The sequence below is a fragment of the Bubalus bubalis genome, chromosome 2, assembly GCF_019923935.1.
Source record: "Bubalus bubalis isolate 160015118507 breed Murrah chromosome 2, NDDB_SH_1, whole genome shotgun sequence".
NCBI lineage: Eukaryota > Metazoa > Chordata > Mammalia > Artiodactyla > Bovidae > Bubalus > Bubalus bubalis.
This window is the reverse complement of record NC_059158.1, coordinates 170,984,627-171,000,905: the sequence shown is the minus strand read 5'-3', so window position 1 is coordinate 171,000,905 and position 16,279 is coordinate 170,984,627. Positions and strand designations below refer to the sequence as shown.

Here is a 16,279-nt window from a genome sequence, read left to right as displayed (position 1 = left end):
CCTTTTTCAGAAGCTTGCTGCTCCTGGCATGACGCCAGGCTCCGAACCTCTGCTGTGGGTGATGTGTCCTCTTCCAAAGGTTCCTCACGCCCTGGCTCAGGCAGTGGCTCTTGACTTGTTTTCTTTTGTTGGAAGCTGAGCGAGTATGCAGACCCTCTGAGAGGGCACGAGAGCCCAGAGCCTCTTCCTGACCACATCCCCCGAGCCCTGCCCAGGCCACATTCTAGCCATACTTAGGAGGGAACCCCCACCCCCACCCCAGGGAGCCCCTCTCCAGATCCTAGAGGAGAAACCCCTCTGCCAGATGAGACTGATGCAAAGCGGCTTGATATATGTGATCCCACCCCCTCATTTCACAGACGAGGAAGTTCAGCCCCAGAAGGGGAAGTGCCTCTCCCCAGAGTAAGGTGGTGACCATGCTGGGAAATGACATCTCACACCTCGCTCAGCTGCACTGGACTCCCAGGAGGTAACAGCCCCCAGGCGGCTCAGAAAACCCGATGCACCCGGAGTCCACCCACTGACGTTGGTCTCGGGGACTGCGAGGTGACTTTCCTTCGGGGCCTGGGCTCCATCGGCAACTGCCCCGACTCGCCTGGCCGTCTTAGACGTCAGGGACAGCAGCAGCCCCCCCAGGCAACCTTCGTGACAGCGGCAGCAGCAGGGGAGGACTGGTCTGTCCCTGATTGCAGGTGACATTTTCTATGAATCCTCAACTTCCTCCTGATTTGACTCAGAGTGGCAGCATGGGCTGGGTGGGGAAACCTCGCTGTAGGCAGCCCAGGAGCCGTCCCCAAGGGAGCTCGACTTGCGTGTCCCCACCTCCCTCCCTCGGGTCGGCTGCCTGCTGCCCCGGAATCGGGGCCGGGAAAGCACCAAGAGGCCAAGATGACAAGCTCTAGGAATCACCCTGCAGCCATTGAGCAAAGTGCTCACGGCAGGCTAGAGCTGCTCTCGGGAGCCCAGGCCAGTCCCTTGCCAGCTGGGTAATTTCCCTGGCCTCAGTGTACCTCTCAAGGGAATAGGAGCAATAAGAATTTCTTCCTCACAGAGCTCTTGAGAGCAATAAGTGATGGAAGCGCTTGTCCCACAGCTGCCCACCCCGTAAGCTTTCAGCAAGCTTTGGCCACTGTTATATCTTATAACTAGATTATTCTCCAACCCTCATCAAGTGTCTCTTGGAGAAGCTAGAAGGGAAGTTACAGTATTTCTTACGAGTGGAAGCGGAGAACAGGAGGTGAAGGAATGTCTGTAGGACTGGCCTGGAATAGGCTGTGTGCTCCTGGGGTGGTGAGGCAGGGGTGGAGGTGTGCACAGGGCAGCCCTGGACTCCACAGAAGGCTTGGTGCTCTCGAATCTGGCCAGTCATCCCAGCTGCACAGGGGACGCCTATCACCCTGGAGCTGCTGCAGACCAGGCCATTTACTCGGTCCCTCTTTCATTGAATAAGTCCTTGTTGAGGGTCTGTTTTGCATTATCTTCATGAGGTGGTATAAAGCGCAAAGGATATATGGTCATTGTCCTGGGGTTGTTGGAGGAAATCAGGGACATGCCCCAGTGGCAGGTGGCCCCACCCGGCCATAGCAGGGAAATCACATCAGATGATGCTGGTGGTTTATGAAAGTAGATTGAAGGAAGGGATGGGGTTTTTAGGATGGGAGGTGAGTCTGAGGGGATCAGACTGTTGGGTGGTGCCAGCTGCTGAAAGGTGTGAGAAAGGGGTTTACCAGATGGATAAACCCCTGGATTTACCAGGTCTTCTTGCTGGTGATAGGCTTTCCAGGTGGCTCAGTGGTAAAGAATCTGCCTGCCAATGAAGGAGATGCAAGTTAGATCCCTGGGTCAGGAAGATCCCCTGGAGAAGTAAACCCACTTCAGTATTCTTGCCTGGGAAATCCCATGGACAGAGGAGCCTGGTGGGCTACAATCCGTGGGGTCCCAAAAGAGTCAGACACAATTTAGAGATGAAACAACAACTTGCTGGTGATGCATGTGGGGGTGGGGTAAAGGAAAGATGGAGAGGTCCAGAATGTGAGTCCATCGGAGGCCCCTCACTACCTGTTTGAGCTTGGGGGAGTGCTTTGGTTTCTGTGATCCTCATTGTCTTCGTCTGTAAAATGGGCATAATTATAATAGCATCCCAGGAATGAACGTATTGAGTTCCCTCCATAGAGCACTTAGCACAGAGCTGGCCACATCTCAAATCCCTGAGCTCGTCCCTGCACTCCCCCACCCACCCCCACCCACCCCCACCAAGCTTAGTGTGCAGCTCTAGCAAAATTCTGGACTCCCGGAGATTCTGTCTGTGCGTTCCATCCCCTGTGTCCTGTTCTTTCTTAATCATGATCCCCAGAAGTCCAGCTCAGGTGTTAACCGATGAGTTTACTCACATTGTGGTGTTAGTAGCAGATAACTGCATTCAAATAAATGCTTATTTTCTGCCTTCAGGGCTCACCACTGCCTCCCCAGAGAAAACTGGAATTTCAGGTGAGGATGCTTCTCCTGCCATGACACCCCTTCAGTTGTACTGATGCCGCTCTGCCACCAGCTGGCCCTCCCACCTCTGAGTTGGCTCACACCTCTGCTCTCTGTGTGGATGAAGGATCATGGCAGCACAAGAGACGCTTCTTAACCTGCAAACCACCTAAGGTTGCATTTTCCCCATTGCTGCTGTTTTCTGGAAAAGCCAGGACTTTCCAGGAAGGAAGGGTGGCTTGGTCTGAGCCACACAGCTGGGTTTAGATGCTCTCACTGTGGAGACATGGGATCAGGGCTGCCCCAAGAGGGGTGCTGGGTCCTTGAAGGTGTGGGTAGCTCTGGGTCCTGACAGCTGCAAGAATCACAGCCCAGCGTGGGGTCGAGTTGGCAGTCAGAGAGCCACCACGGGCCCCTGTCCCCAGGGCTGGGCAGTGCTGTGTGGATGAGAGAAGCCAGACAGGCCAGAAAGAGGCCCCACAGCCAGAGAGAAGCAGAAGCAGAGCAGGGGCCTCAGGGCTCCCAGGCCCATCCTCTTTCATGTACAAGATGTTTCCTCTCTTCACCAAACATTAGAAAAACACATATTGCCAGAATATTCTATCTCAGCCTTTTTTTTTTTTTAAGCCTTTCACATATGTGGATTTTTTTTTAAATAACATTCCAAATAAACAGATATTCTGCCTTTGCCTGCATATCTCTGGGGACAGAGCGCTCATTGCATGGCCAGTTGGTCTGCTCTCTGACTTCCAGTGGAAGATAGGTCTGCTTCCTACAGCATCTGAAACTTTCTGTTATGGCCCCATGGAGTCATACAGTGGAGCCTATCTTGAGCCTTGGAGATGCTGATATAACATCTCCAGAATGATGGAGGCATCTCCAGGTGACATCTCTAGAATAGCTATAAAAATATCTATACTTCTATGGCTTATGAGCATCGCTAGTCCTTCCTTTATGTCCTCCTGTGTTGGGGCATCCTAGGCTCTCCACATGATGCCCCTGCAGACTGACAGCCTCTGGGGCCTGGGTGCAGTGCAAGGGCCACTTGTCACATGTCCCCCATGTTCCTCTTCTAGAGTGTCTGTGTGTAACCAGGTTCACCTCATTTTTCACTGTCTTTCCTGTCTGCAAGAATACTTAGAAATTATTTTCCTTTCAGCTGTGACTTCACTGGTGTTTCATCTGTAAATATTTGTTCCTTTCCAATATTTCGGCACTGTACTTCTGACTTTATCTCTGACACATTACTTAAGAGACTCCTTAACAAGAATGCATGAAAATGCCTATTGTATATTATGATTAATACCATCAGTGCTGCAGCAAATACTTGTGTTTTCTTACTTTCTGCGGAAAAAGGATCTGAAAATCGAAGGGTGAAATTGCCATTGCCTTGGAGTCCTTGGCTGGGCCGGGAATGGGATGAATTTGGTGAAAGATACTTGCCGTCTCCATAACAGAGTGTATTTCCTCGATTTATGACTTGGTCCTCACTAATCTGTTAGTTCTACATTATTAATTGACCTGCTCAGAGCTCAAAACAGCTCTGTCTGCTTGATCAATGATATTCTAAGAGGGGAGCATTAGGGTCTCTATCTGCAATTTTATTTCTTTCTCTACTGTTTTGCATTTCTGCTTGTTCCCATCATGTACAGAAGTACATGGAACATAAATTTTGTATTTTAATTGTTTATTATAGCATTTATCTTGTAGGGTCTCCATATTAAAAAAAATGACACTGTCACATTTCTTTCTTTTCTAGTGGTCTTTGTATCTGATAATCCATAGATGATCTCATCATTTTACTCAGCTTATGCCTTCTTTTTGGGTGTTTCTTATCAACACAAGATGATTGGGTTTTAATTTTTTTGATCAGATTCCCCCCCTTGACAGGGAGTATTGCAGTTAATATAATTATTAGTCAGTATGGCATCACCGACTCGATGGACACGAGTTTGAGTGAACTCCGAGAGTTGGTGATGGACAGAGAGGCTTGGCGTGCTGCAGTTCATGGGGTTGCAAAGAGTCGGACACGACTGAGTGACTGAACTGAACTGACTGAACTGATTATGATTTGATTGTAATTGTTACATTTGTCTAAACCTCCATGGGGTTGCCCCTCTGCTCTCTATATGGAGGTATTGCAGTTTTTTTCACTTTGTTTCTATAGTGAATTTTCTCTTCCTTTTGTCCCTTTAAAATAGACAAGATAATTTAGCCTAAATAACCACTTTAGAAAATAGTCAAGTTTAATGACTACATTTATTTCTATTAATAGCTCTCTCAACTTTGGGAAAATTGTGCTTAAAGATCTTCCTTCCTCTTCACACACTCTCTGGCCCTTGAATGATCATCTGGCAGTTTGAGTCTCTTTCACATGTTTCCTTCCTCCTTAAAGTGAAGTCGCTTAGTCGTGTCCTATCTGCAAACCTGTGGACTGTGTCCAGGGATTTTCCAGGCAAGAGTACTGGAGTGGGCTGCCATTTCCTTCTCCAGGACATCTTCCCGACCCAGGGATCGAACCCAGGTCTCCTGCATTGCAGGCGGACGCTTTACCATCTGAGCCACGAGGGAAGTCCTTCCCCTTATGTTACACACAATTTTGATGATGTGATGACTGACATGCAGGCAGAGGAAACCTTGCTTTTATCATGGATTGGTTTCTTGTGGCTATTCTCTGGTCTCTTAGGTGGCACCGGCTTTTCGCCTGTCCAATTCGTTGTCATATCATGCTTTGTTCTCAAGTTCCTCTGATGCTACGTGTTGACATCTTTGACCTGGCAAGATGTATGCCTCATCAGCTGAGTATCTTTCAGTTCAATGCATTCCTTTAAATTCTGTGTAAACCTCCCTTCCACCCCCACCGTGCCTCCAACACAGACTCAGATGTTGCTTCTTTGAAAGGAAAGTCAAAAGCTGTTGCTATTTTTCTTCTTTTGCCCCAGCATTTAATACATTAAACCATTTAAAAATTGTTTTCATTTTATTATTAATTAGAAAAATACACACACACAGAAGAAAAAGAGAGATAAAGATAAAAGATTTAGAAATCACTCACCATTTAACCGTTTGAATGCAACCAGTGTTTGGCATATGGAAATTTTTTTTCTAGGTTTTTTCCTTGTGCGTAGGTTTTTTTAATCATATTTGAAATCATTCTGAATGTATAGTTCTGTAGTTTGTGGGTTCTTTATTTAATGTAGTCAGCATAAACATAATATAGTCAGGCAAAAATTTTCCATTGAGTAGATTTACCGTAGTGAAATTGAGCTCTTGTTGACATTTAAATGAATGTGTGTATTTTTTGCTATGAGAAAAAGATGCTAAAGTGAACATATTTCTGTACACATTTTTTCCTTTTTTTTTTTGCATAATTTACTTAAGGTAAATTTTTAGAATCACTGAATGAAACCTTAAAAAAGATTTCTAGGGCTTGTAATATAAGTTATCAACTTCCCAAAGTTGGGTACCTATCTGTATGCTCACTAGCATATTGATGATTATTTTATGGAATCCTTGTCAGCATCTCTAGATAATATAAGCAAAAAATTTATTTCTTCGTAAATCTTATGGGAACCACTTGTGTCTTTTTCTGTTAATCTATTGTGTGTCTTGATATTACTCATCTTTTAACACTCTTCATAGCAAAGGAACATCATTTATCTAACTTATTTGTTGTATTTTCTTTCCTTCAGTATATTCTTAGATGTTAAGCTTTTTTAAACAAAAAGAAAATTTCTAATTTTTGTACAGTCAAACCTGTCCTACCTGTTTTCTGATTCTTTTGCTTTTCAATTATTTTAAGTTGCAAAGAGCTTTTCCTTCCTTCCACTGGCTTTTATGAATTGGCCACTAAGTTTTCATGTAGTTTTACTATGGTTTGATCTCCTGAAGTTTTTTTCACTTATGAATTTGGAATTTCTTTTTCTACTAGGTGTGAGATGAAGATTCGAAAGTTAGTTTTTAGCCCCCAAATTCTTCACTGATAGTCTTAACATCATTTCTTGACTAAGCTTTCTATTTGAGTTATTTTTTTTTATTGTTCTTATACTTTTCCCTTTTTATTGATTGGTTTTTTAAATTTTTATTGGCGTTTATTTGCTTTACAATGTTGTGTTAGTCTCTGCTGTACAGTGAAATGAAGCAGCTGTATACCTATATATATGTATGTGTGTGTGTGTGTGTGTGTGTGTGTGTGTGTGTGTATACATATATATATCCCCTCCCTCTTGGACCTTCCTCCCACCCCACCCTCCCATCCCTCTAGGTCATCACAGAGAACCAAGCTGAGCTCCTTCTGCTATACAGCAGATTCCCACTAGCTATCTATTTTATACATGGTAGAAGGCAATGGCACCCCACTCCAGCACTCTTGTCTGGAAAATCCCATGGATGGAAGAGCCTGGTAGGCTGCAGTCCATGGGGTCGCAAAGAGTCAGACATGACTGAGTGACTTCACTTTCACTTTTCACCTTCATGCACTGGAGAAGGAAATGGCAACCCACTCCAGTGTTCTTGCCTCAGGGACAGGGGGGCCTGGTGGGCTGCCATCTATGGGATCTCAGAGTCGGACACAACTGAAGTGACTTAGCAGCAGTAGCATCAGCAGTGTATATATGTCAATCTCAATCTCTCAATTCGTCCCACCTTCCCCCTTCCTCCTCTGTGTTCACATGTCCATTCTTTACATCTGTGTCTCTACTCCTGCCCTGGAAATAGATTCATTTGTACCATTTTTTCTAGATTCCACATATATGCGTTAATATATGACATTTGTTTTTCTCCTTCTGACTTCACTTTGTATGACAGACTCTAGGCCCATCAACATGAAGGAGAGGATGTGGAGAAAAGGCAAACTTCATGTGCTGTTGGTAGGAATGTGAATTGATACAGCCACTTGAAGAACAATATGGGGGTGCCTTAAAAAACTAAAAATAGAGTTACCATATGACCCAGCAACCCCACTACTGGTCATATACCCTAAGACTTAGTCTTTCAGTTGTATCCTGTTCTTTGAGACCCCATGGACTGTAACCTAGCAGGCTCTTCTGTCCTTGGGATTTCCCAGGCAAGAATATGGGTTGCCATTTCCTTCTTCAGAAGATCTTCCTGACCCAGGGGTCGACCCTGCAGGCAGATTCTTTACTGCTGAGCCACCAAGGAAACCCATAGTCTGAGAAAACCATGATTCAAAAGGACACTTGTATTGATTCAGGGGAATACCTCATTTCTTATTGTTTCTGTTAATTGTCTAGCATGTTATTTGGAACTTCTGGGTGTCGGCAAGTGTCCAGTTTCAATAAGAATGCCTCTTTTTGTTTTTTTAAATTATTAAATGCACAGTTGGCCGTTAATGTGAACAGGTTACTCTTTATCAGGTGTAAGAAGTATCCTTCTTTTCCTTCATTTAAATGACTTGTGGAAAAACTATCATACAATGCGATGGCTTTTCATTTTTGTCCTAATGATGTAACGCACAGTATTAGCAAATTTCCTAACATTGAAAAAAGGTCTTACATTTCTATGGTGAATATGACTTGGTAAAATGATGAGTTATAAATTTAATATATTGAGTTCTATTTGGTAATATTTTAACTCAGATATTTGCATCTATTTTCATACATGCATTTGAGCAGTTTTCCTCTTTTGTGCTACATTTGTCAAGTTTTGGTGTTTGGGTAAATTAGTTTCATAACAAATTCTTGATTATCATTATCTTGTGTATCTGAAACTATTTATAGAGTATGGGAATTATCTGGTCCTTGAAAGTTAAAATATGCTAGAGCCCCCCACCTCTAGATATATTAAAATCTATTTATTCTTTGATAACATTCTCAGTTTTACTCATGGCTTTTGATCTAATCAATACCACTTATGTTAATTCTTGTATTAATTGTGGTAAGTTATGTTTTGCCCTTAAATTGTCAACTACTTCATGGTTTTTAAGTGGATTAGTAATAAGGTAATTTCTTTTTATTTTTTTCTCTCTCCTCTATTAGTCTTAGAACACCTTCTCATTTCTAGTTTTGCTTGAATCTTGTTTATCGATCACAATTATTAGAAGTGTTTGTATTGTTTAGTTTACTCTTCACCTCCCTCTTTCTGCCAAAGAATTAAATTTACAGTTTCTGGTTATTTTCCTCTTTGCTAATTCTTTTATTTTCACTTTTATCTTTATAAAAATTTCCTCAATTTCTCTATTACTTTAGTGTTCTTTTTTCCCCTAAATGCCCATGTTGACTGTTTCAATCATTTATTTAGTTTCCTTTAAAAAAAAAAAATTCAAGCTGTCTGGGCTATGTATTTATCTCTGAGAATAGTTCCAGCTGCATCTTGTGAAATTTTTTCTAAACAATCAATCCAGAAAGCTCTTGTCATTGTTGACTATGCCCCATGCATTTTGTTTTGTAATCCTGGCTTTACTTAGTTTTTAAAAAGCCAATTTTGTTTTTTATTTCCTAGGCTTCTGTGTATTGTGGTCAGAGTATATACCCCACAAAATTTCTGCTTTTCTTTTAATGGAAAGCTTTTTTCTTGCTAGACAGGTAATTTATCATAACAACTTTTTCTCGGATACTTGAGAAAAAACCAGACTGTTTGTTTATTTAAAATAAAATCTAAGAGCTATTAATTAAATTATATTCATTACACTATTTATATAATTCTGTATCCTAATTTACATTTTGCCAATTTGATCTGTTCAAATCTATTCCACATTAAAATCTGAAACTGCCATATTTTTGCCAATGGCTCTTGAATTTTAACAGTATTACTTTATGTACTTTTATACAACATCATCTAGTGCATAAATTACTATATTTGTCGTCACAATTTTTCTTTTATTAATATAAAATAAGCTCTTAATCTTGATGTGTAGTTTTATTCTTAATTCTACAGTGCTAGGTATGAATACTGCCACTCGGACTTTCCTTTTGCTCATATTTGCCCGATATCTCATCCTGGGACTTTTACTTTGAATATTTCTGTCATTAAGTAAGTGTGTCCTTTATAAGCAATAAAGAATTGCATTTTATTTTGTAATTGAACTGAAAACATTGGTTAATTTTTAAAATTTTAAATCTCCAAAGTTTATTTGGAGACTGTAATTTATTTTATTGATGTAATTTCTATGCTTGGTTACTTTTTCCCATTCTATTTACTCCTTGACGGTTTTGTCTGATTTGTTTCTCTTTTTCAACTTTAGTGATGTTGAGGATAAGCATCCTGTTTTTAATAGTCAGTTGTTAGGTCAAGGTTTAAAAAATCTTATGCTTTCTGTAACTATCAAAGTTAAAAAAGAAGACGGAACAATGACCTTTAATTTCCCTTTTATGTAATGTTTTCTTTTCCTGTGTCCCAGTACTCTCTTTCATGCTTGCCCTCTGCAACCCAAGAACATCCTCCTTCTTCGTTACCTTATCTGAGGTATTACAGCTTGTCTTTTTTTAAAGACATGGAAGATCTCTTAGGGCTTCCCGGGTGACACTGGTGGTAAAGAGCCCACCTGCCAATGCAGAAGATGCAAGAGATGCTGGTTCAACCCCTGGCTCAGGAAGATCCCCTGGAGGAGGGCATGGCAACCCACTCCAGTACTCTTGCCTGGAGAATCCCATGGACAGGAGAGCCTGGCGGGCTACATCCACAGAGTGGCTCTGAGTTGGACACGACTGAAACAACTTAGCATGCACGCAAGATCTCTTTTACTTTTTTTTTCTTCTAAATCTGTAACTATATTCATCATAGCTTTGGTCTCTTTCCAGTTTCCTGCTTCTGATTCTCTGAACTTGCCCATCTTGATGTTTGCATCTTTTATTGTTGGCATCTCTTGGAGAGCTAAAGTTCTGCCTCTTGGAGGCAGTTTCCCCCCACCCCCTTTGAAAGCCGTACATACCTAGTTGGCTTTCTATGATCTTCACACCTGAACAGCCACCCAATTGGGCATGACGTTCTTGTGCTCAAATTTAACCCCTTGAAACTTTTCTGGTGTTATTTTTTTCAGAGAGGTTTCCAGGAAACTTGGTTTATTTAGTCACAAAGTTTGTAAGCTTTTATATTAATGACATTTAAAGATGTTAAGTCCTGGAGGAGGGCATGGCGACCCCCTCCAGTATTCTTGCCTGGAGAATCCCCACGGACAGAGGAGCCTGGTGGGGTACAGTCCATGGGGTCTCAAAGAGTCAGACACAACTGAGCGACTAAGCACAAAGATGTAAGTGGGACATCTGAGAGTGGCTTTCTTTCCAAAAACTGCATAAAACATGGTTCCTCTAATCCAAGTTCTCATCTTCTCTGTGGTGTAATTCAGCCTGCCTCTCAGGCATCAGCTGCTTGTGGTTAACAAAGTTCCTCTCGGGCCCTTCAGGTCTGTTCACAGGCTCAATTCGTTTGATCCATGACCTTTCCCCATTCATCTTATTTCCTTCCTAGTATAAAGCTGGGACCAGGGCCCTGGTGACTGACAGTCCAACTGGGGTCATGCCCACCTTGGGCTGGTTCTAGCCAATGACGGGGCTCTGAGGAGGCACTGGTCCTGGGAGATTCCTGCTGGACATGGAACTTGAACAGGTGACTTGTGCTTCCGGTCTCTTCGATGACCTGAAGAAGTCTTCATCATTCTTAGAGCTGCACTATAGTCTGAAGTTCTTCCTACCCAACTCTTCCTTCTCTCTCTTCTTACACAGGTGTCAGACTGCTTTGCGGTCTGAGGGCTCTTCCTGTCCACTCCTATTTTTGTTGTTGTTTAGTCACTAAGTCCTGTTCGACTCTTTTGTGGCCCTATGGACTGTAGCCTGTCAGGCTCCTCTGTCCATGGGATTCTCTGGGCAAGAATACTGGAGTGGGTTACCATTTTCTCCTCCAGGGGATCTCCCTGATCCAGGGATCAAACCCACAGTCTCCTGCATTGAAGATGTGTTCTTTACCAGTAAGCCACCAGGGAAGGCCATACACTCTTGTCTCTTGCCCTTTATCCTTCACCAGCCTTTCCCTTAATATATCTGTCAAATGTCTAATACTGTCTCAGCATTTGCTTCTCAGCCTCCCCCCTGCACCATCTTACAGTTGATTCAATCAGTTGATTCAGTGGATTTCAGCGGATCCCAGAGCTGGCCAGAACAGGTGCCATCCACAGCCCCAGACAACAGGTCTAGAGTGGGAGGTTGCTAGCCACCACTACAAGTGGATTGCTTTTTATTTGCAGCCCATCTTTGGGGGAAAAAAATGACTTTTACGTCTTGCTGCAGCCTGGAGGTTTTTTTAATCTTATTCCAATGAAGTTCCTGATCTTTTTAGAAAAAAGATGGTTAAAAAAGATGGTTTCCTTGAACTTTCAGAGGGAATTCAGGGGATTAATTTTTCAGATTCTTTGCTCACTCTACCATTAGCTGGAAGTATTTTTTTTCAACCTGATTTCTTATTGCCGATCCATGGTGTGCTTTTCTAGCTTCAAAAATTAACATTTGAAAAGCTCACATTTGAAGTCGTTCAGCAATTCAAATGTGACCTTTAGGATTTCCCTGCTGGAGGACACTGATAGCTGACTTTTATCTTTTCCACAGGAATACTTGAACACGAATAATTGGTACAGTCAATTCAGACAAGCGCTGGCATCTTAGAACCATTTTTTTCCTCTGTTAGTTTTTCATCAATTTGTTCAATTCACCCATGTTTTGGGCTTGAATTTGGGTTTATCTTTAAACATCACTAATTTTTTTTTTTTTTTTCTTGGCCACTTTAGTTCTAATCTTTGAATCAGAAGCAATGAGCTGGGTTCACCCATGGAGTCTGCTTGAGCATGACCCAGCCCCAAACGGATGCCCCAAGTTCTTTTTTTGCAGTCTTGTCGAATCTCATTTGCTCTTATCTTTGTGGTTCTTGGTTTGCTGTTGTTTCTGATGTTAAAGGTGACTTTTCTTAGCCAAATGCGTCTTCCTCTTTGGTGTTGCAGCACTTTCAGTTAGATCCAAATTGGGTTCTTGTCTGTTCTTTTTGTCATTTTTGAAACTTATCTTGTTGGTTCCAAACTATTCTAGCTATTTTTTTTGAGATAAGCTTGTTGCATAGTTGGGGATATTCAGTCGGGAGAGGGCAACCCGCCAGTTTACAGTTAATTTATTCCAGGCTTCCTAGGGTTGGGGCAGTTAAGTTACACCTGGGACTTACACTGCGCAACTCCAGGAGGTGCCACAGGAGTCTGAAGATTTTAATACGAGTCAGTACATTTTCTTAGATCTTCCATGACATAAATCTATAAGAAAAGTTAGCACATAGGAAAGTGTTGAATTTCTGGAAAGGCACCAAATAATGTATATTATATATTTACTATATAGTGCTCAATGGATGAGAGATTTTATATATATATATATATATTTCTGTTTTTGCCAGCAGTTAGAGAGGGTTTGGGAATGACATTCTAACAGGGTCTTAAAAATACTCAACTGCTGCATTCCCAAGGGCTTGTGATCTCTGTCTGCTGGTATCCAGCGACCATCTGCAGCCACACCTGCAACCTCGGACCTCTTGTTCCTGAAGCCAGCTCTAATTTTCTCTCTGTTCAAAGGCCTTTCTTTGCCTTAGGGAGACCTCAAGCCTTCACTTCACTTCCCAGTGACTCAGTGGTGAAGAATCTGCCTGCAATGCAGGAGATGGAGGTTCGATCCCTGGGTGGGGAAGATCCCCTGGAGGAGGGCATGGCAACCCACTCCAGTATTCTTGCCTGGAAAATCCCATGGACAGAAGAGCCCAGTGGGCTACAGTCCATGGAGTCACAAAGAATTGGACATGATTTAGCGACTGAGCACACACACATGCACAAGCCCTCACTTCACTCCCTTTGGGAATGCTTTTTCTTCCATGTTTTTCCAGTCTCTGTATGGTTTTCTTCTTGGAGAGCAAAAGGCTCTAGCAGCTTCAGGCTTTATCCTCCCAATTTCAAATCCCAAAGAAAAAGCCCCAACACCCTTCCTAGAAACCCAAGCAAGAGGTTCATTACTTTTCATCTGCTCTGGGTCAAATATTTACCCCTGGACCTAAAAATGAACCAATGACAGTGTCCTGGGGAATGTGATGCAGTGATTGCCACCAGCCCTACAGTTAAGGGTGGGGTCAGCTCTGTCCAACCTTAAGGGTGAGGGTGAGGTAGAGCAGAGGGGCAACATACAAAGAAGAACTGGGTTCTGAAAACAGCATTTGAAGCTGTACAATCTGCAGCTAAAGTCAGCAGTGCCCTAGTTTTCTTGTTTCCAGTTCTGTGAAATTCTCTCTTTGATGAAACCAGTTTGGGTCAGGACTTATGGTCTTGCTGATACTTTCAACAGAAAGACTTCTGATCAGAGAAAAGGGAACAGAGAAAGGGTCATGCATATTCTGTTTTTGTAAAAGATAAAGACACACACACACACGTATGTACGTATATATCTATCTATACACACACACACACACACACACACACACACATATATATATATCACAGTGATTACATCTGGGCCACAGAATTAGAAGGTGATTTTCCTTCCTGTGTTTTCTAATTGTTGTTTGGAGAGCATAGATTGCTGTGTGATAAAGGGGGTGTGTTCATGAGTCTTGACAAAGTTGTTTGACTCCATTAGTTCTATAGAGTAAGAGGAGCTTCATCTCATCTATTGTTGACATTGTAGGAAGGAATATGAGCCAGCAGAACCACAGCAAAAACTGCTCCTTCAAAGATGTGAACGAGCTGATGGAAACCGTGCAGTTGGCTGTCCACATCCCTACCTTCATTCTCGGTCTGCTCCTCAATGTGCTCGCCATCCGTGGCTTTAGCTCCTTCCTGAAGAAGAGGTGGCCTTGCTACACTGCCACCTCCATCTACATGATCAACCTGGCAGTCTTTGACCTCCTGCTGGTGCTCTCCCTCCCATTCAAGATGTTCCTGTCCCGAAGGGAGGGCTCCTTCCTTCCCTTCTGTACTCTGGTGGAGTGCCTCTACTTCATCAGCATGTATGGGAGTATCTTCACCATCTGCTTCATCAGCCTGGACAGATTCTTGGCCATCCGGTACCCAATCCTGGTCAGCCACATCCGGTCCCCCAGGAAGATCTTCGGGATCTGCTGTATCATCTGGGTGCTGGTGTGGGTCGGGAGCACTCCTGTCTATAGCTTCCATGGCAAAGTGGAAAATTACACGTGCTTCAATAACATGTCTGATGGCACCTGGAGTGCCAAGGTCTTCTTCCCTTTTGAGGTCTTTGGCTTCCTTCTTCCCATGAGCATCATTGGTTTCTGCTCCTCCAGGAGTATTCACATTCTGGTTGCTCGTCGGGACCACACCCGGGACTGGGTCCAGCAGAAGGCCTGCATCTGGACTATTGCAGTCAGCTTGGCTGTCTTTGTGGTCTCCTTCCTCCCCGTCCACCTGAGTTTCTTCTTGCAGTTCCTGGTGAGGAATGGCTTCATCGTGGAGTGCAGAGCCAAGCAGAATATTATCTTGTTCCTGCAGTTGTCCATGTGTTTCTCCAATTTCAATTGCTGCCTGGATGTTTTCTGCTACTACTTTGTCATCAAAGAATTCCGCATGGACATTATGGCCCACCGGCCTTCCAGGAGCCAGCTAGTCCACCAGGACACCCTGACCACCATGGCTAAGGGAAAAAAGTCATGCCTGGAGGAAGGAAACCTCAACCTAAATTCCATAGTGAATGTCCCTTCCCGGGGCCCTGATGTGGTGGGCTGACAAGTGGTGCATTTGCTGGTGTGCCCTCCCTCTGATGGTCACTTGAATGCCATCTTTGCTCACTGTGGCCCCAAAACCTTTCCCCTGAACCCAGACAACTTGACATAAGCCACTCAGTGTCAGTATCTGGGGAAGTCTGAAGAACCCAGGTGAATTCTCAATTTCTCAGTCTCCAAAGCAGGAGGCCTTTGACTATGTAGATCACAACAAACTGGTAAATTCTAAAAGAGATGGGAATACCAGATCACCTTACTTGCCTCCTGAGAAACCTGTATGCAGGTCAGGAGGCAACCATTAGAACTGGACATGAAACAACTGGTTCCAAATTGGGAAAGGAATACATCAAGGCTGTATATTATCACCCTGCTTGTTTAACTTATATGCAGAGTACATCCTGCAAAATGCTGGACTGGATGAAGCTCAAACTGAAGTCAAGATTGCTAGAAGAAATATCTACAACCTCAGATATACAGATGATACCACCCTAATGGCAGAAAGCAAAAAGGAACTAAAGAGCCTCTTGATAAGGGTGAAAGAGAAGAGTGAAAAACCTGGCCTAAAACTCAACACTTGAAAAACAAAGGTCATGGCATCTGATGCCACCACTTCATGGCAAATAGGTGGGGGAAAAGTAGAAACAGTGACAGATTTTATCTTCTTGGGCTCCAAATCACTGTAGATGGTGACTATAGTCACAAAACTAAAAGATGCTTGCTTGCTCCTTGGAAGGAAAGCTATGACAAACCTAGACAGCATATTCAAAGGCAGAGACATCACTTTGCCGACAAAGGTCAGTAGAGTTGAAGCTGTGGTTTTTCCAGTAGTCATGCATGGATGTGAGAGTTGGACCATGAAGTAGGCTGAGTACTGAAGAATTAACGCTTTTGAATTGTGCTACTGGAGTAGCTCTTGAGAGTCCCTTGGACTGCAAGGAGATCAAACCATTCAATTCTAAAGGAAATCAACCCTGAATATTCATTGGAAGGACTGATGCTGAAGCTCCAGTACTTTGGGCACCTGATGCAAAGAGCCGCCTCATTGGAAAAGACCCTGATGCTGGGAAAAATTGAGGGCAGGAGGAGAAGAGGGCGACAGAGG

General features: G+C 43.3%; 1 protein-coding gene across 3 annotated transcripts; it reads left to right on the top strand.

Moving 5' to 3' along the window:
- Positions 1-364: 364 nt before the first annotated feature.
- On the top strand, positions 365-15,481 carry GPR55 (G protein-coupled receptor 55). 3 transcript variants are annotated; one of them, XM_025278437.3, is made up of 3 exons: positions 365-692; positions 2,449-2,487; positions 14,127-15,481. In XM_025278437.3, exon 3 carries the CDS (start codon positions 14,135-14,137, stop codon positions 15,179-15,181), a length of 1,047 nt encoding a protein of 348 aa, XP_025134222.1. In that variant the 5' UTR covers positions 365-692; positions 2,449-2,487; positions 14,127-14,134; the 3' UTR covers positions 15,182-15,481. The 3 variants fall into 3 exon arrangements, with proteins under 3 accessions (XP_025134222.1, XP_044793882.1, XP_025134223.1); XM_044937947.2 differs by having other exon boundaries at positions 2,449-2,649; XM_025278438.3 differs by lacking the exon at positions 2,449-2,487.
- Positions 15,482-16,279: the final 798 nt, after the last annotated feature.